General features: G+C 41.6%; 1 protein-coding gene across 1 annotated transcript in view; it reads right to left on the bottom strand.

Annotated features, from left to right (window-relative positions):
• The window catches only part of CFAP44 (cilia and flagella associated protein 44), a 57,132-nt gene extending 36,598 nt beyond the window's left edge, over positions 1-20,534 (bottom strand). Inside the window, exons 1-9 of the mRNA XM_061453820.1 lie at positions 20,495-20,534; positions 18,337-18,429; positions 17,349-17,520; positions 14,171-14,333; positions 13,132-13,234; positions 12,604-12,820; positions 12,203-12,317; positions 11,493-11,657; positions 9,678-9,833 (exon numbers count right to left, since the gene is read on the bottom strand). Coding sequence (XP_061309804.1) covers positions 9,678-9,833; positions 11,493-11,657; positions 12,203-12,317; positions 12,604-12,820; positions 13,132-13,234; positions 14,171-14,333; positions 17,349-17,520; positions 18,337-18,429; positions 20,495-20,510 — 1,200 coding nt within the window. The 5' untranslated portion in view covers positions 20,511-20,534. The remainder of the gene's footprint in view (positions 1-9,677; positions 9,834-11,492; positions 11,658-12,202; positions 12,318-12,603; positions 12,821-13,131; positions 13,235-14,170; positions 14,334-17,348; positions 17,521-18,336; positions 18,430-20,494) is intronic.
• Between the last annotated feature and the right edge of the window lie 150 nt (positions 20,535-20,684).

The raw sequence follows: 20,684 nt of genomic DNA, 5'->3' as shown, positions 1-20,684 counted from the left end.
GTCCAAACACCTGCAATGAGCAAGGACATTCTCAACTAGAGCAGATTGGCCAGAACCACATCCAGCCTGGCCTTGAATGTCTCCAGGGGTAGTGCACCCACCACCTCTCTGGGCAGCCTATACCAGTATTTCATAGACCTCACTGTAAAGAATTTTTTCCTCACCTCCAGTCTGAATCTCCTCTCTTTTAGTTTAAAACCATTACCCCTTGTCCCACCATAACAGGCCCTGCTAAAAAATCTCTCCCCATCTTTCTTATAGGCCCCTTTTAATAACTGAAAGGCCACAACAAGGTCTCTCCAGAGCCTTCTCTTCTCCAGGCTGAGCAACCCCAGCTGTCTCAGCCTTTCCTCATAGGAGAGGTGCTCCAGCCCCCTGATCATTTTTGTGGCCCTCCTATTCTTATGTAGTTCTGCCTCTGAAAGCCAGTCTCACTTGTTACTATACACTAAAAATATAGCACAGCATAGCATAGTTCAGTTAAAAGGGACCTACAATGATCACTTATTCCAACTCCCTGACCACTTCAGGGCTGACCAAAAGCTAAAGCATTTTTTTTTAAGGCATTGTCCAAATGCCTCTAAACACTGACAGGCATGGGTCATAAACCACCTCTCTAGGAAGCCTGTTCAAGCATTTGAAAGAAGAAAAAATATATATATATGAAAATATAGATGATATAAATACAGATGAAGAATTTTTTATATACATATACATACACCTATATCTCCAGAAGAAGACCGAATTCTACCAAAGAGAAACATACTGATTTGTAATAGACTTCTACTCTTACTTAACATCGCTTCCTTCATTCTATGAATCTCCACAGAGCTGTATGTGTTGGGAAAGGGCAAAGCCTTTATGATAAAACAATGATATAAAATAGTAGAAATGATTATGTTTGAGAAATTTATAAATCAATAGTGGGGTTTTGTATATTGGAGTTTTGTATATTAGAAAATGTTGTAACTTTGCAATTTTGTATCACGGCTGTTCTGTAACCAGTGTTGCAATGGTAGTCTTAGCAGCAAAAACCTATGTGTATGGGTGGATTTAGAAAGGCATGTACTGGAGACTATACCCAAGTAGAACCTATGCATAAGGTAGCCAGAAGAGCATACCAGAGGCTGATAAGAAAATGATAGCGTCCACACAAGGGTTGGGATATATCCAAGTAAGGAAAAGGTCCTGAGGAAGACTTCTTACTTCATCTGAGGAAGACTCCTTACTTCACCGGCACGACCACCAGACGACCACTAGAGGGGGCTGCGCAAGCGTAGAAGAGGCTGATGTCGTAACACTCCTGATGTGGCAATCCTTAATGCATATGCATTAGCTAATGCTGTAATCCGTGTTAAACGTGTATAAATTGCGAACGCAATGTGACGAGGTTGGAACCAGATTTGGGTGCGTACCCCTGGTTTCCCAGTGCTCCAATAAAGCACCTCATATAACCATTCTGGTGGTTATGTGTTTGCTCCCACGCTAACATTTTGGCGACCCAGGTGGGACCTCGTGGGCATTGCTGAGGTGGATCGCTTCTCGATCCTGCTCCAGCCGGCACCGAGAGATTCTCGGGGAGCCATCGACCGCGACTGACCTCCGCTGCTCACGACGGACCTCTGACACAGTAAGAAAGGTGCTTTTGATTTGGGTTACAGTACCGATTTCTAGTAAATGTATGGTATCGACCTTTGGTAAAGGTCTGGTAAAAGCCTGCCTGTTATACACAGCGAAAAAGCTGTGTTTGGCTGGGCTAGTAGTAAAGCCTGCCTGTTAGACGCGGCGAAAGCTGCACTTGGTTGGGGCTAGAGAGCTCTCGGGGTAAAAGCCTAGGCGCCGTCCGTTAGACAGTAGCGAAAGCTCTGCAGGCTCGGCAAACGTGGTTTGGTATTGGTATTGGTATTTGTGCTGCAGGATCAGCATCTGTCTGTATAAATTCTGTAACATATTGATGTGTGTGTGTGTGTGTGTGAGTTGTGAGAGAAACTTGTTTTAGAAATCTCTTTGTATTTACAAAATGCTGTCAATTCCTAAGTCGTCTTAAATGTATCTTAAAATATCTTAAACCATTGGAAGGAGGGTGGATTCGGGCAAAGTATGCGGAAAAGTAAACTAATTATTGTAATGTCTGGTGGACGCAATATGAACTAGAAGATCAGGAAAAATGGCCTGAGAATGGAACTTTACAGTATAATACTATCTTGCAGTTGATGTTGTATCGTAAAAGGGAAGGAAAATGGGATGAAGTACCATATGTGGATCTTTTCTTTACCTTAAGAAACAATGATAAGTGGCAGAAATCTTGTGGAATAATGATTGCTAAGACAAGCAATGCTGGAGAGTGTAAGGGGTGTGTTGGAGAAAAGGAATGTGTGAAATGCCTTGCCTTAGGGAATAGTCGGAGACATCAAAAGGATGAGGAAGATCTGGGTTTGTTAGTAGCTCTGCTAGTGACAAATGAGGAAAGAGGGGAGCAGGAGGAAAGCGATAGTGATCTTGAGAGTGAGGAAGGGTGTGAAAATAGGGGAGGTCAAGAAATAAATCCCCCTGTCACCCCAGTCTCACACAGAACTCGCTGGAGGGGAGGGCGAGAAGGAAAAGCACAGCCTCAAACAGCTAGTGTGGTGCTTGCTCCTTTAAGGCAAGGAGTCGGAACTGAGGGACCAGTGTACGTTACAGTACCTTTCTCTCCCGGGGATTTGGTTATATGGAAACAATCAGTAGGAACATATAGAGAAAATCCTGATAAAGTAGCTCGAATAATGAAAATGATTATGAAAACTCAAAACCCAGGCTGGGATGATATACAAGTGCTTTTAGATACCCTTATGGACTCGACAGAAAAAGAGATGGTGCTGCGAAGTGCTCGGGAGAGAGTCCGGGAAGATATAAAACAGGGATTAGTAACGGGAAATATAGATCAAAACTTCCCAATGGAAGACCCGATGTGGGATTATAACACACAAGGAGGAATGAGAAATTTATGGAGATACAAGACTGGGTAGTTTTCGGAGTACAACATGCTATGCCCAAAACAATAAACTGGTCAAAATTGTATCATGTTAGACAAGAGAAGGCAGAATCACCATCTGCCTTTCTAGAGAGACTTAAAGAGACAGCAAAGAAATATACGGATTTAGATGTGGAAACGGAACAGGCTAAAGCACAATTAGCCTTGATTTTCCTGGGGCAGCCTCAAGATGATATCAGAAAGAAACTGCAAAAACTAGAAGGGGCAGATTTGCGGAACCTGGACAGACTGTTAGAGGTTGCTTGGAAGGTGTATAATAATCGGGAAAAAGAGAGCTCCCGGAGACAACAACAGAATTTACTGGCAGTGATACAGGGAACAGAACAAGGTTTCCCTAACCCTAGGGGAAGAGGACGAGGAAATATGCGAGGACGGGGACGAGGCAGAGGATTTTATAATCCAAGGATGGGAATGAGCACAGAAAGAATAGGATATAACCAATGTGCACTTTGCAAGCAGGAAGGACATTGGAAAAATTGCCCCTCGGGGGGGGCAGTTCATGTCTCCAAGAAATCCTTTTGCAGGATCCGACATAGCTAAAACAATGGTGTTGGAGAATTTGATAACCAGAGCTGACTAAGCCAAGTAGAAAATCAGGAGCCCCTTGTAAAAATCCAATTAGGAGAGGAAGAAGTAAAATTTTCAATACATACAGGGGCCACTTATTCAGTTTTAAATGATTTGCATGGAAAGAAAACTACGACAATTGTGGGAGCCACAGGGAAAGAAGAAGTACGGCCATTCTTGCAACCCCTAGACTTACGATTTAGAGGAAAAGAATTGACACATGAATTTTTATATGTGCCTGAATGTCCCATTCCTCCATTGGGATGGGACTTATTAAGTAAATTGGATGCTACAATTGCTTTTGAAAACAGTGAATTGATAATGCAAATCCCTGAATCCAAAACAGGACAGATTTTAGTTCTCAAAGACAAACCTATTCCACAAATTCCAAAAGAAGTGGAACAGGCTGTAATACCGACAGTTTGGGAAACCGAAATCCCGGGAAAATCAAAAGCAGCTCAGCCGATAGTAGTAGAATTAAAAGACGGAGCCAAACCAGTAAGGATTAAACAATATCCATTAAAACTAGAAGCAAGATATGGAATTATAAAAACAACTGAGAAATGTTTAAAATACCAAATTTTAGAAGAATGTGAATCAGAATATAACACGCCAATTTTCCCAGTAAAGAAACCAAATGGTGAGTATAGATTAGTACAAGACTTGAGGGCAATAAATGAAATAACAAAAGACATCCACCCGGTGGTGGCAAACCCTTATACATTGCTAACATCTGTGAAGGAAAAATATAAATGGTTTACAGTAATTGATTTAAAGGATGCCTTCTTCTGCATTCCCCTTGACAAAAGTAGCAGGAAACTGTTTGCATTTGAAAGGGAAAACCCACAAAATTGACGAAAGACACAATTAACATGGACCAGACTCCCACAGGGATTCAAGAACAGTCTGACCCTATTTAGAAACCAACTGGCCAAGGAATTGGAAGCATGGACCACCCAAGGAAAAATACAGGTACCAAGATCACAATACCTTTTGTTACAATATGTAGATGACATTTTTATTGCAACAGAACAAAGGTCCCTGTGCATAAAGGTGACAATTGAAATTCTGAATCAGCTAGGCTTGAATGGTTATAAAGTCTCAAAAGAAAAGGCACAAATTGCATGCATGACTGTGCTGTATCTGGGATGTGAGATTTCACAAGGGCAGCGAAAACTGGGAATAAATAGCATAGAGGCAATCTGTGCCATCCCAGAACCACGAAACTTGCATGAACTAAGAATATTTTTGGGCATGACAGGGTGGTGCAGATTATGGATAATGGACTATGGACTTATTGCCAAACCCCTGTATGAAGCCCAAAAAATCACATGCCTTTGTTTGGGACAAACCACAGAAAGAGGCCTTCAAAAATCTGAAGGAGGCGTTAACAAAATCACCGGCCTTGGGACTCCCAGATTTGACAAAAGATTTTCAATTGTTTTTCCACAAAAGACAGAGGTTGGCATTGGGAGTATTAACTCAGAAACTCAGAAGCTGGAAAAGACCGGTGGGATATTTCTCAAAACAACTCGATCCGGTGAGTGCAGGATGGCCCTCATGCTTGAGGGCAGTAGCAGCAACTGTCATTTTGATTCAAGAAGCTAGGAAATTAACTTTGGGAAAACATATCAGTGTGTTTGTGCCACATACGGTAACCACTGTTCTAGAACAAAAAGGCGGGCATTGGTTGTCCCCTAGCCGGATGATGAAATATCAGGCAATCCCAATGGAACAAGATGATGTAAACTTGAGAACTACTAATCTGCCAAACCCAGCAGCTTTTCTAGGAACTGACCTAGAAGAAGGAACTCTATGACTGCATAGAAGTCATCGAACATATATATGCAACCAGAGCGAACTTAAAGGATGTACCTCTTGAACGACCAGACTGGGAACTCTTCACAGATGGAAGCAGTTTTGTGGAGAACGGGACACGATACACAGGATATGCTGTGACAATGCAACAAGAGGTAGTCGAAGCCAAAGCACTACCTCCTGGAACATCGGCCCAATGGGCAGAATTAATAGCTCTCACGAGAGCGTTGGAACTGAGCAACGGCAAAAAGGTAAATGTATGGACAGACTCAAAATATACATTTGGTGTGGTACACATTCATGGAGCATTATGGAAAGAACGGGTACTTTTATCCTCACAAGGGACTAACATAAAGTATCAAAAGGAAATTTTAGAATTAATAATTGCTGTGCAAAGACCTAAACAGGTAGCCATCATGCACTGCGAGGCGCATCAAGGAGGAACTTCAAAGATATCTGAAGGAAATACATTGGCAGATCGAGCGGCCCGACAAATAGCCCGGAGGGTATGGAACATGATGGCTTTGATACCTCTGAAGGTAAGCCCGCTCCACACCTATCTTCCACAAAGTCCAAACTATTCAAAAAAAGATGAAAAGTTAGCAGGACTCTTAAAAGCCCAAAAGAACTCTGAAGGGTGGTATGTAACAGCAACAGGACAAGTAATAGTGCCACCGACAATAATGCGGAAAATTCTACAAACTGAACATCAAAAATGTCATTGAGGTGCAGAAGCATCGGTAACTTATTTAAAACGAGGAATAATTTCCACATAGATGTTAACTATGGCAAAATCAGTGGGATCAAAATGTGACATTTGTTTGAAAAACAATCCAGTCGTAAAAAGACAAGTTGAAATGGGAAGAATTGGAATGGGAATGGAACCAGGAGATTATTGGCAGGTTGATTTTGCAGAACTACCGAAGGTACAAGGATACAAATATCTGTTAGTAGGGGTTGACACTTTTTCTGGATGGCCGGAGGCCTTTCCCTGTCGTACCAATCAGGCAAAAGAAGTGGTAAAGTGGTTACTTAGAGAAATCATTCCACGATTTGGAGTCCCTTTAGGGATATCATCAGATAGGGGTCCACACTTTACTGCAACCATAGTACAAGAAGTTAGTAAACTATTAGGAATATCATGGAACTTACACACTCCTTAGAGGCCCCAATGTAGCGGACAGGTAGAAAAGATGAATCAGACAATAAAGAGACAGATCAGTAAAATATGTCAGGAGGCTAAAATAAAATGGCCACAATCATTGCCTGTAGCTCTGCTAAGAATCAGAGTAAAACCCAGAAGCAAAATGTCAGTAAGCCCCTATGAGATCCTCTGTGGAAAGCCGTATGAGGTGCCAGAACCCAACCCTAATACCCATATTAAAGGGAATCAGGATGTTTATAATTATGTGCTGTCTCTTGGTAGAACCTTAACTCGACTGTGGAGCACTCTGGTGTGGAATAGGCCACTGTCCCTGGAAAATCCAGCACATGACATCCAACCGGGAGACCAAGTACGGACCGGAACTGGAACGAAGACCCATTAAAAGAACGGTGGGACGGACCGTACCAAGTACTGCTAACTACATTTACAGCAGTAGAGGTAGAAGGGGTGAATTCTTGGATACATTATACGCGAGTAAAGAAAGTTCCAAAGGCTTGGGATACACAGATACTAGACCCTAAGAGACTAAAGCTGAAATGTAAATAAGATGTCTGGCTTCTGTTACAAAACTTTGATTGTCATTTGGTCACTAACACAGCTGACATCTATTCCTATCCTAGGAATTCCTCAGAAAAATGTTTTGACAAAACTTAAAACAAGATGCCATTCTGACCTGCAAGTTCACAGAAACCATTCCGATAAGACCAACACTAATAAAGGTAGTTTGGGAAAAGGTAAATGATCCTATAGGACTGAATCTGCAATTAGCCACAGCAAAATTGAAGTTATGGAGAAAAGGACTAAAAGATCAGTGAATTCAGCACAGATAATCCAATCATATCGTCGAAATCCTGAGGAAAATTTAATGATAGGTCTGATTGAGGATTTTGCAAAAATGAAAAACATGAGCAGAATAACAGCATGTTTGCCGATACCCAAAGCAGCTGGAGAAACGATAGAATGGGGAATAATAACGTTTTCACTTTCAGAAATTAATGGAACAATCACTTGTCAGGAAAAAGAGGTAACGAAAAATATAACAGTGACAGAATATCAGGAAGAAGGTGTTTTTGGAGATCCTGCAGTTTTGATATTAAAATCAGTATGCAATAGGTACCAAAATGCTCAGTTTACCTCTATAAGAGGTGAATGGGGAAAGTGTGTCTATAAGAAAGAAATGAAGATAAACAAACAAGAAAAGGTATGGGAATGTGAAAAAACAAACAGTTTAAAACAGAACTGGGACACAATTTGGTCAATGAGCATTTTGCAGAAATTTCAATATATTGGAAACACATCTTGGTGCCTTAGATGGACAGGAAAGCAAAACGTAACAGGAAACATAGACATCAATAATTTGCTGTCCATAAATAAAGTTAGTTGAGATGTTATAAAAAATGTTCCTTGATGGAATTGTACCAAAAGTTTAGATTACGACACTGACCCCAAAGAAATCACAATACCTCCAGTTAAAGTTGCTTTGATGGCAGGATGCGCACGTCGAGGACTGAGAATTGGAGGAAAAATAATACATGTCCCAGTTGACAATGTAGACTGTAAATATTCTATGGTGCGTAGTATGAGACATTTTGTTTGGGCAGCAAGTGATGGAACCTGGACTACCCACCTATCCGTGGAAGGTCCAGCTAAAGAAATCACCCTAGGATTACCGACTCTTTGTCCAATTTGCAAAAGGTCACCATTCAAAGGCAGATTAGAAACCCTGCAAATTCGAACAAAAAGAGATGTAGACGATAACGACAGTGATGATGAAGACACCTGGCAGGAACCCTCCACAGGAGTTAAAATAGGATGGGCTATTGAATCTCTATTTGCCCAAGTAGCAGCATATCGAAATAGAGAAATGATTGACAGTCTGATTGGCCAAAAAAAAAAGATTAGCCAGAATAACAGAGAAAGGATTCAGGGATTTAAATTTGCAATTACAGGCGACAACTAAAACGACTTTGCAGAACAGAATGGCATTAGACATGTTGTTACTTAAAGAACATGATGTTTGTGGATATTTAAAAGACAGAGTGGATCATTGCTGTATTCACATTCCTAATGTGACTGCAGATGTAGAACACGACATTTCCCAATTGACCAACATTGAACAAGAAATAGAAAAAGAATATATTGAACAAAATTGGATCGGGGCGCTTTTTGATGATTTGGGCCTTCACCTCACGTTCCCTCGTGCAGACTGTAATCATGATGCTGATTGTGTTTCTGATGATCTATCTAATGTATCTTTGCATTCAAAAAGAAGTAGCCCGAAACAGAGCATGGACTCATCGAATTATAGGAGCAGTGACCAGAGACCACTCAAAATATCTGACACCTCCTCCTAATTATCAGGAAACAGATACCTAAGAGAATGAAAATACTTACTTAAGTATTTTCAAAGGGGGGAAATGTTGGAAAAGGGCAAAGCCTTTATGATAAAACAATGATATAAAATAGTAGAAATGATTATGTTTGAGAAATTTATAAATCAATAGTGGGGTTTTGTATATTGGGGTTTTGTATATTAGAAAATGTTGTAACTTTGCAATTTTGTATCACGGCTGTTCTGTAACCAGTGTTGCAATGATAGTCTTAGCAGCAAAAACCTATGTGTATGGGTGGATTTAGAAAGGCATGTACTGGAGACTATACCCAAGTAGAACCTATGCATAAGGTAGCCAGAAGAGCATACCAGAGGTTGATAAGAAAATGCTAGCGTCCACACAAGGGTTGGGATATATCCAAGTAAGGAAAAGGTCCTGAGGAAGACTTCTTACTTCATCTGAGGAAGACTCCTTACTTCACCGGCACGACCACCAGACGACCACTAGAGGGGGCTGCGCAAGCGTAGAAGAGGCTGATGTCGTAACACTCCTGATGTGGCAATCCTTAATGCATATGCATTAGCTAATGCTGTAATCCGTGTTAAACGTGTATAAATTGCGAACGCAATGTGACGAGGTTGGAACCAGATTTAGGTGCATACCCCTGGTTTCCCAGTGCTGCAATAAAGCACTTCATATAACCATTCTGGTGGTTATGTGTTTGTTCCCACGCTAACATATGTACTTAAATGTATCTTACCTGAGCATACCAAAAGGCCTGTCCAGAGTCACGAATTTTTGACATGAAGCTCAGGCTGACATCCTTGCCAACATGAAGTTCATTCATAGGCTCCACCTCCAGTAACCCTGTATCATCCACAGAATCAGCAGCATCTATTGTCTCAAAGTTCCAAAGCTTCATGGCATTGGAAATATAAGAAACCATGAAACAAATGGGGTTTTAAGTCCACGTTATGTTTTCATACAAAATTAATACAAAAATTCAAAATTATAAGAAACCAGGGGAGTATGGATTCTACAGGTAGAGTATAAAACCTGCCATATCTGCCTCACTGCTTTGAAAGTAACCTAGAACAGTGATAACCATCAACTGCTATAATACATTTGGGTGCAATGCAAAGTATATGTGAAAGTTCTCTGTCCAACTCTGAAAGAACAGTGGATTAAATTCAGCCTTGGCACTAGCAGAGCTATACATGGCAGCCTTAGAAATAAAGAGAACAAATGGTATCTGCCTGCCCTCAGCACTGCTCATACTGAAGCAGCACAGAAGGAAGAATGGAAAATCTAACACATTCATATTCTGCTCTGTGGGATAAGGACAAGACATCAGTTGGCAACCTTATAACTAAGGGAATTTTCCTAATGGAATGAATGTCAATTATAAAACACAACAACAAAAACTCCAGGGTGTTTGAAACCCTCCACTGTCTGTAACAGTCCGCTTCCCATTCATTTTCTAAGTTTTTTCACACATCAGCAGAAGACACATCATGTCTTCCCTTAGAGAGGAAGCAAACAAGACTGCAAAATCCTTGACAATTGACAGGTGAGAGCAGACTCTGGTAGCATGGATAAGGAAAACTTTTTGACCTGAATTTACAGAATTATATTTTAAGTTCAGGATGAGATCACCTCCCATATGAAGACAGGCGGCGAAAGTTGGGGCTGTTCAGCCTGGAGAAGGCTGCATGGAGACCTCACAGGAGCCTTCCAGTATCTGAAGGGGGGCTATAAGGATGCTGAGGAGGGACTCTTCTTTAGGGACTGTAGTGATAGGACAAGGGTTAACGGGTTAAAACTTAAACCAGGGAAATTTAGATTGGATATAAGGAAGAAGTTCTTTAGTGTAAGGGTGGTGAGGCACTGGAATGGGTTGCCCAGAGAAGCTATGAATGCTCCATCCCTGGCAGTGCTCAAGGCTGGGCTGGACAGAGCCCTGGGTGACATGGTTTAGTGTGAGGTGTCCCTGCCCATGGCAAGGGGGTTGGAACTAGATGATCTTGGGGTCCTTTTGAACCCTAAATATTCTATGATTCTATGTTTTTTCTTTTAATTGTTCCTCTATTTCAGTATATATACATCTCTGAGATGTTAGTTAATTTCTATGTCATTTTAATATTAATAATCTAGCTTTCAAATATGTCAAAAATTAATTTCAAATATTGCTGTAGTTTATCCTTTGAAATAATACCAAATGTGTTAATAAGCCTGAAAGTTATAAAGATTAACCAAAACTACACATAAAAAAGATGTTAGAATGCTGGAAAAAACAAAGCTGTTAGAGAATCACTGAAAATTATTTTGATTTACTAGAGTAAAAGGTGACTTATTTACTACTATTAAACAGAGAATGTTGCATGAATACTCTCTATTCAAACATATACACTGTGGTGATGTGATCTTACTCTGTTCTACAAATCTATTCTCAGAAAGAAACTACACAGCAAAATTGTCTCCACAAATAAGCCTGGGTAAAGGAAACATGTAACATTTGCCTGCTGACCACACATTTGCACACTCAAAGGCATGAAAGAAAAGATGAAAAACTCACCCGAATGAAGCCATCTTTTCCAACAGTGAAAAGTTCTCCTTCCTCCAGAATTAACTGGCTGACAGGGCCACTGTGACAGGGCTTTCGTTCATGTCGACAGAGCTCTACTTTAATGAGGCCCCCTTCCCAAAGCAGCAAGTTGCCCCACTCAGTCCCTGAGATAACCTTCAATACAAACGAAGATAAGCACATGAGCACCTGCACTTAACCATGCAGAAATATTGGCAAAAATCTGGTTAACATTTGTGGCTTCCTTCTATGAAAGCATTAAATTGATAGCAGTGTACAGATATTTGCAAGAGAAGGCGTAAAGGATGAGAAGATTCAACTTTTTACCAATGCGAAATAATTTACATGGACTGAAATGCATGTAAATGTATTTAACATCCATTGATGTTAAATGCATGTAAAGATTCAGGCTAATAGTTTTTGTATTTCTTTACTAATGTTTTCACTACCCCATTAGAGGACCCTCAGCTCTAAACCAGAGATCTTTTGTCTGGACATTGCAATACTAACCATACTTTTCAATTATTACAAAGCAAGCCAGGATTTTGGTAAATGAATGTTAGTATTAGCTTATCAGAGCAGTGCATTGAGAGTGTAACTCAGGTCATTTTGAAGCAAGTAGTAACTCTGCAACTTACTCAGTAGACCTTATATCAAACCCTGAGAGGAAACTTAAATCAATTGAACTTTTTCTTATTTACCTTCCCATCAGGCAGCTCCACATAACCTATAATGTCAGACACTGCTGTTTTTCCAAACTTGCCCAAAGTTCCTTGTAACTTGAGACCAGTGAATGTGAGAGCCATCTTCCAGAACCTGAGTATAGAAAAAACATCCCTCTCTGACACAAGATCTCCTAAACACACTCTCAGACATTGTAATAATCTTACCAGGGATGATGCCTCTAAGTAAGGGCTGCTTATTTATTATTCTTTTTACAGGGGACCTTAGCATTTTCTTTTGAAAATGAGATCAAGCTTTGTAACTTGAATGTAACTACTCCTCATTAGTCTGCGTTTGCTAATGATACATTCTTATTAATCGTCTTGTACCTGTTATGACTTCAGAGGTGATATGTATTAATCCTAATCAGTAAACCTACCTGATGTGTCCTACTCCACATGTAGTCAGTTGTTCTTCGTTATCAGCAGAAAATGTGACCTTGTAAACATCCTGTGAAAAAGCTTTTGACCTCAACACAATCTTTTCTTGTTTCCAGTCCCAAATAGTCAGCATGTAGTCAGGGCTGCTCCCAACACTGGCCAGCAAAGTGCCATCATGTTTGAAATCACCAAAAACATAGGCTTCCTCTGTTCCGTCTGAAGAAACACGCAAGCCCCAGTACGCACACACAGAAAAGAGGAAAAAAACAATAGGAAAATCTACTTAGAAGATCAAGTTTCACTGCAATTATTTTGCCCTAGGTAATAGCTTTCAGTTGGCTATTTCCAGTAAATAAGTTTCATCCCATGCAATAGTGAAAAAGCTTAAAAACAGTGTTTTCTATTTTGCTGTGAAGGACCAAAGGTTGTATTTCCTTCCAAACTTATAGTGACTTACTACTCCATCTGCTGGGATCGACAAACAGCAGCCCATTTGTGTAAAATAAAAATAGAACTTTTTACACTACCTCGCAGTATTCTGTAGGGCCTCAGTGAAGGATAATCGTAGATGATGAGGTTTGGCTTCCTTCCTTTTTCTCCTACTGCAAAGTACTGCTTAGTAGGGTGTGCCTTAAAAAAGCAAAAGTCCCATTGCACACTGTAATGACACCTTTGTCTCTATCCTGCTAATTATTGAGTAATTGTATTTACTTATTCATTAGTCAAAAGATATTGCCATAAATACGAGGTTGCATTTTTCTGTGTGTTTATTCTGAACTTCCCATCTATTGCTCAATATCAGAATGAAGCCACCATGCACATAAAATGGTAAAACCACTATGCACACAATATATTGCATTTATAATGCAGAGCCATGACAAATTGTGAAATAACTGGCTTTATTAAGCATTCTTTTATTATTCCTACCTCACTCAACCATTAGCTGATCTTTCCATAAAAGCCTTTGCAACAGCAGCCATCTACTTCACCAGACAGCTGCAGAAGAGCCATCCTGAATGACACTGTTAGATGTACTGTAATTCCCCAGAAAAGGCTGCTTACAATGGAGCACAACAGTGTGAGGCTGGTATTGTGCAAGCCTTACTGATGTGGAATAAAACTGAGAGATGTCAGAGTCATTCATAGTGCAAGGTGCTTCAAATACAGAGATACCATTTGAGAGTCCAAGCTTTTGGTAAGAGTTTACTAGAGTGAAACAAGATACTTTTTCTCTTCATTTGTCTAGGAACTAGAGTCTCTAAATTTTAATTGCAAGCAAAGCTCTATACTAGTATCAGCTGTGAATAGGACAGCTGAAGAGCTAAGAAAAAAAGTCTTTTAAGGTACCTGAGTTTGGGACTGAGGTATATAGATTATTCATCCTCTGCCAATTATATTGAAGGGATGAGTAGCCCACATTGCATGGTCCACACATTCCTTTAATCAATATTATACTTTCTTATATATATGCACATGCAGCTGCAGAAATCTCCCATTAAGCAACCAAGTGAGTATTTTGTTTCTAGAAAGTGATTAGCATCCTAGAACAAGAAACAAAAGCAATACCGTAATAAATCCAATTCCACCACCCCCACTGCTGTGGACATAATGATGAGATTTAGTTTTCAGGTCCAGGAGTACCACATAGTTTCCTGCTATATACAGCAGTGTTTGGCTATCCATCATCACCAGGTTTGCCCTTCTGGTGCAGTCATATCCAAAAGAATGTCTGGGAACAGCTCAATAAGGAAAAGATTTGACACTGGCTTTCTAGAAAAGTTTACTAAGCAAATAGAAATCCTTAAACCAAAACTGAAACAGGAATACTGAAACCAGTGACTAAGAGCCTCATGGTAGGAGATAGTTTTGTTCAGTATACAGCAAAGGTAAAATGTATCAAGCATCTATAACTGAGGAAAAATCACAAGTGAACACCTAAAGTTCGTATTGCATCCTATCATCTCCACTACAAGGCACACTGCTTGTCTCTGCTGGATCCTTTGAGGCTGCAAGAAATTCATATTCTATCAGTGCTCTCTTTTACAAAATGTAAGAGATGTGCATCAGAGTACTAGGAACTGTTCTACGGGCAAGAGATCAAAACAAGGATGACTGGAAAAAGGGAAATATAACCCCCATTTTCAAGAAGAGGAAAATGGATGACCCGGGGAATTACAGACCAGTCACTCTCACCTCTGTGCCTGGCAAAATCTTGGAGCAGATTCTCCTGGAAGGCATGCTAAGGCACATGAAAAACAACAAGGTGCCTGGTGACAGCCAGCATGGCTTCACTAAGGGGAAATCCTGCCTGACCTATTTGGTGGCCTTCTATGATGGGGCTACAGAACTGATGGACAGGGGTAGAGCAGTTGATGTCATCTATCTGGACTTGTGCAAAGCGTTCAACACTGTCCTGCACGACATCCTTGTCTCTCTAAATTGGAGAGACATCAATTTGATGGATGGACCACTCGGTGGATAAAGAACTGGCTGGATGGCTGCATGCAAAGAGTTGTGGTCAATGGTTCAATGTCCTGCTGGAGACTAGTGTCCCTCAGGGATCAGTGTTGGAACCGGTCTTGTTCAACACCTTTGTCAGTGACATGGACAGTGGGATTGAGTGCACCTTCAACAAGTTTGCTGATGACACCAAGCTGTGTGGTTCGGTTGATATGCTGGAGGGAAGGGATGCCATCCAGAGGGAACTTGACACACTTGTGAGGTGGGCTGATGCCAACCTTATGAAGTTTAACCATGACAAGTGCAAGGTCCTACACCTGGGTTGGAGCAATCCCAGGCACAGCTACAGATTGGGCAGAGAAGAGATTCAGAGCAGCTCTGTGGAGAAGGACTTGGGGGTGTTGGTTGATGAGGAAACAAACATAAGCCAGCAGTGTGCGCTCGCAGCCCAGAAAGCCAACCATATCCTGGGCTGCATCAAAAGGCACATGACCAGCAGGTCGAAGGAGGTGATCCTGTGCCTTTACTCTGCTCTTGTGAGACCTCACCTGGAGTATTGTGTGCAGTTCTGGTGTCCTCAACATAAAAAGGACATGGAAGTGTTGGAACAAGTCCAGAGAAGGGCCACGAGGATGATCAGGGGACTGGAGCACCTCCCGTATGAAGACAGGCTGAGGAAGTTGGGGCTGTTCAGCCTGGAGAAGAGAAGGCTGCATGGAGACCTCATAGCAGCCTTCCAGTATCTGAAGGGGGCCTATAGGGATGCTGGAGAGGGACTCTTCATTAGAGACTGTAGTGATAGGACAAGGGGTAACGGGTTAAAACTTAAACGGGGGAAGTTTAGGTTGGATATAAGAAGGAAATTCTTTCCTGTTAGGGTGGTGAGGCACTGGAATGGGTTGCCCAGGGAGGTTGTGAATGCGCCATCCCTGGCAGTGTTCAAGGCCAGGTTGGACGAGGCCTTGGGTGATATGATTTAGCATAAGGTGTCCCTGCCCACGGCAGGGGGGCTGGAACTAGATGATCTTAAGGTCCTTTCCAACCCTAACGGTTCTACAATTCTATGATTCTATGATTCTATGATCCTGCCCCTCTACTCTGCTCTTGTGAGATGTCAGTTGGAGTATTGTGTACAGTTCTGGTGTCCTCAACATCAAAAGGACATGGAACTGATGGAACGAGTCCAGAGGAGGGCCATGAGGATGATCAGGGAACTGGAGCACCTCCCGTATGAAGATAGGCTGAGAAAGTTGGGGCTGTTCAGCCTGGAGAAGGCTGCATGGAGACCTCATAGCAGCCTTCCAGTATCCGAAGGGGTGGCTATAAGTATGCTGGGGAGGGACTCTACATTAGGGACTATAGTGGCAGGACAAGGGGTAATGGGTTAAAACTTAAACAGGGGAAGTTTAGATTGGATATAAGGAAGAAGTTCTTTACTGTGAGGGTGGTGAGGCACTGGAATGGGTTGCTCAAAGAAGCTGTGAATGCTCCATCCCTGGTGGTGTTCATGTCCAGGTTGGACAGAGCCTTGGGTGACATGGTTTAGTGTGAGGTGTCCCTGCCCATGGCAGGGGGTTGGAACTAGATGATCTTAAGGTCCTTTCCAACCCTAACTATTCTATGATTCTATGATTCTAAGTGTTCAAGCTCAATTGTTATATGTTTACAGGCAGATGTAGAGAAGGGAAAATTCAGTCTTCAACAGCAACTTGACTGTCTGTAGAGGAAACTACCAGCACATATGAAAGTCGCATATCGTATCCTACTTGACCATACCTAGCAAAGGACTTATAGCTCTTAATTGACGGGCATCTCTTCCTCTGTTCTACCACTTTAGATCTCCTGAGCACCAGGCTACAAATCTACCTGGTTTCTTCCCCGCTTCTCCCTTAGCAGTACTGTGAGGAATTACGAAGTACACAGCTGCTCTTTTCCTGCCCTTGTCTCAGCTTCTCAAGCGTGGCTACACAAAAAGGGTGAACTTTGCAGGTGATATTCTTACATTAGTCTTCTGCCTGGTCACATTAACTTGCCCATGATCTATTTCTACAAGAGTACTTATGACAGTAAGCATTATGTCCAGTAATAAATGCTTATGAGGTCAAGACAACATTTAAGATTAAATTCACCCAGAACCATAACTGGTCATGTTCTCATCTGTATCTTAAACAAAGGTGTCCCACTACTGCCACATAGGCCACTCCGAATTAGACAATTACAATTTTAAGAACACATATTAAATAACCTTAGCTTTAAATCTGCACAGCCAGAACAGAAAGGATACTTAAGAGTAAGAAGGTTAATGGGTATCCCAGAGTTTTCCGTGACAAATGGCCGTGAACATATATCTTCATAATTATAGAAGAAAGCTTCTGAGATTTTCTTTTCTCCCTGGTCAGGCTTTTTTTGTGCCTCCAAGAGTTCTTCACTATTATCTTGCTCTTCGAATTCACCTCCTGCACCTCAGAAGTGGGAACATAACAGAAATTTATATTCAACGCAATTTTAGACTCCTTGCTGATATTTGCACCTAATTGCAAAAAGGAAGGATTCACACACTCCTTGCCTCCTTCAACAGAGTAATAAGCACTCCATAGCTCAAAATAAGGAAAATATCTTAGTAACAACTTGTCTTGGAGCAGTCTGTAATAAGTTCTCCCCCAGTCTTTTAAAAATATTACTGTGTATATTTGAAAATGAAGAAACCAAATAAAGTTTAAAGTGTCTATTTTTTAGCAGCTAATTAATACATACCCTTATTCAAAACAATGAATAAAAATTATAGAAAAATGCACATAAAACAGACCACAAGAAGACACCATTGTCCTCAAAAAGGCATATTGATAATGTGTGACCTAGTGTAGTTCATCACTGGACTGCAAGGCAGAATACAGTCAACTTGACTTCCAACTAGTCACAAGCACTTGTTAAAGGCACTTTTCAGTCTGATGCCTCAGATGAAATGCCCTTTACTTATTTCATAAGCTTTTCACCTTGTCTTGATATTTTGTTGGGGTTTTTTTTGTTTTTTTTCTTTTGGTTTTTTTTTTGGCTCCTAGGCATTCTATGAAAAATAACGAAAGGGGTCATGAAAAAGAGCAAAAGTACATGAGGTAAGCCAACTAAAAGAGAGCAGAGAAACTCAATTACTGTACTTTGAGGCACTGGTCTGAGAGGCTGTTCATAACAATAACAGTGAAAAAATGAAAACTAGAAAGTACTGGGGGTTTTAAGTTTGTGCCATCATCTCTTCAGTGGAAAGCAGTACTAACCAACGCTCCCATGGTCTGATTCCACTTGCTCCACAACTTCCTCTTCTTCCTCTGCAGTTCGGGATTCCTCTGGAAGACTTGTTTTGTTTTCTTCTGCAAAGGACAAGTGGGATCACTCTCTTAGGTATGAATTCTTTTGACTAATTTGCTCATACATGCTAAGCAGTAATTTTAAAAAGTCCTTTTTGTCCAACAAGGGACTTCCTGCTGTTTAGCATTAAGCGTAGGGAGAATTTGCTTTCACAAAAACCCCGTAATTTAAAACAGGGGAAGGAAAGAAACACTTCCTATAAGAGGAAAAAAAGTATAATGGGAAGATCAAAAAAAATGCTGAAAAGAATGTGTCAATATAAGCATCAAAAAATCCTTCCAGAGTTCCAAAGGAGACTCACAGTGTCACTTATTCTTTACTTCAGGAGAAATTGTCTTATGTGTTACTCCTCTGCTTGTCTTTATTTCACATGAAGGAGCTCAGTTCACCCCATGACTTTGTTTTGCTTTCTTGCTTCCAATTCTGACTCAGCACCATACTATGAGCCTTATGAGCTAGTCTATGCTATCTTTCTGGCCTGAGGTTAGTGCTGCCCTAAAAAAACAACTGCAAGTTTTAGCTATCATGAGGGGTATCTGCCATGAGGAATTACATACTAATCATCTGTTCCAGGCTGTGTCATCTTCTTCTAGTTTAATTTGGATTAACTTTGGATTTCTTCCCATCTGCCAAGTTCTGCTTTTTAACTCATCTTCAGATGCAGTCCACAGACACAGTCCCTTCAGATACAACAGGTTTTACCTGAGCCTTCCTTTTCTTTATGAAAAACAGCATGCCATTGAATAACTCTCTCAGCATTGTTTTTAGCCTTCAGATGACAGAGAGTATCAGCAATTTACTGGGCTGCAGATGACAGCAACATGTTTAAGCAGCGGAGTTTTGCAAAACTTACTTGCATTCAAAAAAAAAAAAAAAATCTTTCAGTGCTTCTAGACACAGCAAAATATCCAAGTGTAAATTGAGCACAGCTATCCAGTACTGCCTGTGTATTGTTATCAGTCAGCATTACAACAATAAAAGTAGTAATCATAAAAGTCAGTCTTAGGCAATCAATCCCAAGCAAGAATATTTTTGTACTAAAGAATATTACTGTCTCTCTTACAACAGGTACAAGACTTGAGCGCAAGGAGAATAACAGAAGACATTAATTCTCACAGCAGTTAAGTATATAAAATATTTACTAGGCAGGGACAGAGACAGGAAAGATAAAGCTACAAAGCAGGATCTAGACATATAATCTTTATTGCAGCTCCATTGTCTCTTTTTTTCACCTAATCAGAGAACAGGCATGAACAGAAGAGCCCTGCTTAGAACCTGAATCTAATTTCCAACCTTACAACTAAAGCAGTCCTCTGTGTGATCAAGATGTCCTAGCTCTGCCTCATGCAAGCAAAAGTTTCAAGTCTCTGAAAGTCTGCCTTGTGAGTAAGGGTTACTAAGTTTTTATTGAGCAGAAACTAAAACAGGTGACATCAGCACAGTTACTTATTAACTTACAGTGTAAAGGAAAATCATAAAAACGAACAGGAGAACACTGCCACAGTATCAGCAATATTAGAATCAACTGTCTCACACATGGTAAAGCAGAACCAAGTCCCACATTTCAAATGAAGTACAGGGTGGTCTATCTCAGCTGCAGATAACATTCATTCCTGTTTCACTTTTCTGAAGCTGAGCAGTATTCTTTTATTCTCTACATGAGCTTAAAGGCTTTTCTTTCCTAAAAGCCTCTGTGTAGGAAGACTGGTCCCACATAAACTCCATCACACAAGCCTGATAGCACTGGCCTCACACAGGGTTGCAGGCCCTTCCTCTTCCAAGGCCACCTTCCAGCTGGACACCAGGAAAAGGCCACAGCGAGGCAGAAGCCCCCCCGTGACAATGGGGGACATCAAAGGGCAAACGGGAAACCCCTGGAGCTCCGCAGAGAGAACAGGGGAGGGAGCCTCTGAGGGGCCATGGAGAGGGTGCCACAGAGGAGAGTAGGGAGCAGATGCCCCGGTTGAGGGGGACAGGTCCATGGGCCTGCAGGCACCCCGAGGGCCGAAGCGAAGCCGCGTGGGACCGGAACGGGCCCGGGCGCTGACCCTCCCCAGCACTCCGTACCTGGGGCCGCCTCCATCGCGGCGTTACCGGTTTCCAGGCAACCGGCCCCGCGGCGCCCAGGCAGGCAGCTCGGCGGGGCTGGCGCGGAGGGGTGCGCGCATGCGTAGGTCCGTGGGTCCGGCAGACGGTGGTCGGCGCCGGTTACCCCAGCGGGGCTGAGGGGGCAGCCGCGGTTACGACTCCGTCGCGC

Source organism: Pezoporus flaviventris, unplaced genomic scaffold (genome assembly GCF_033815535.1).
Source record: "Pezoporus flaviventris isolate CSIRO_AGI_PZ_B2104156 unplaced genomic scaffold, CSIRO_AGI_Pfla_v1 ptg000015l, whole genome shotgun sequence".
Lineage (NCBI taxonomy): Eukaryota > Metazoa > Chordata > Aves > Psittaciformes > Psittacidae > Pezoporus > Pezoporus flaviventris.
The sequence above is the reverse complement of the archived record's forward strand: the minus strand, read 5'-3'. Positions and strand labels throughout refer to the sequence as shown.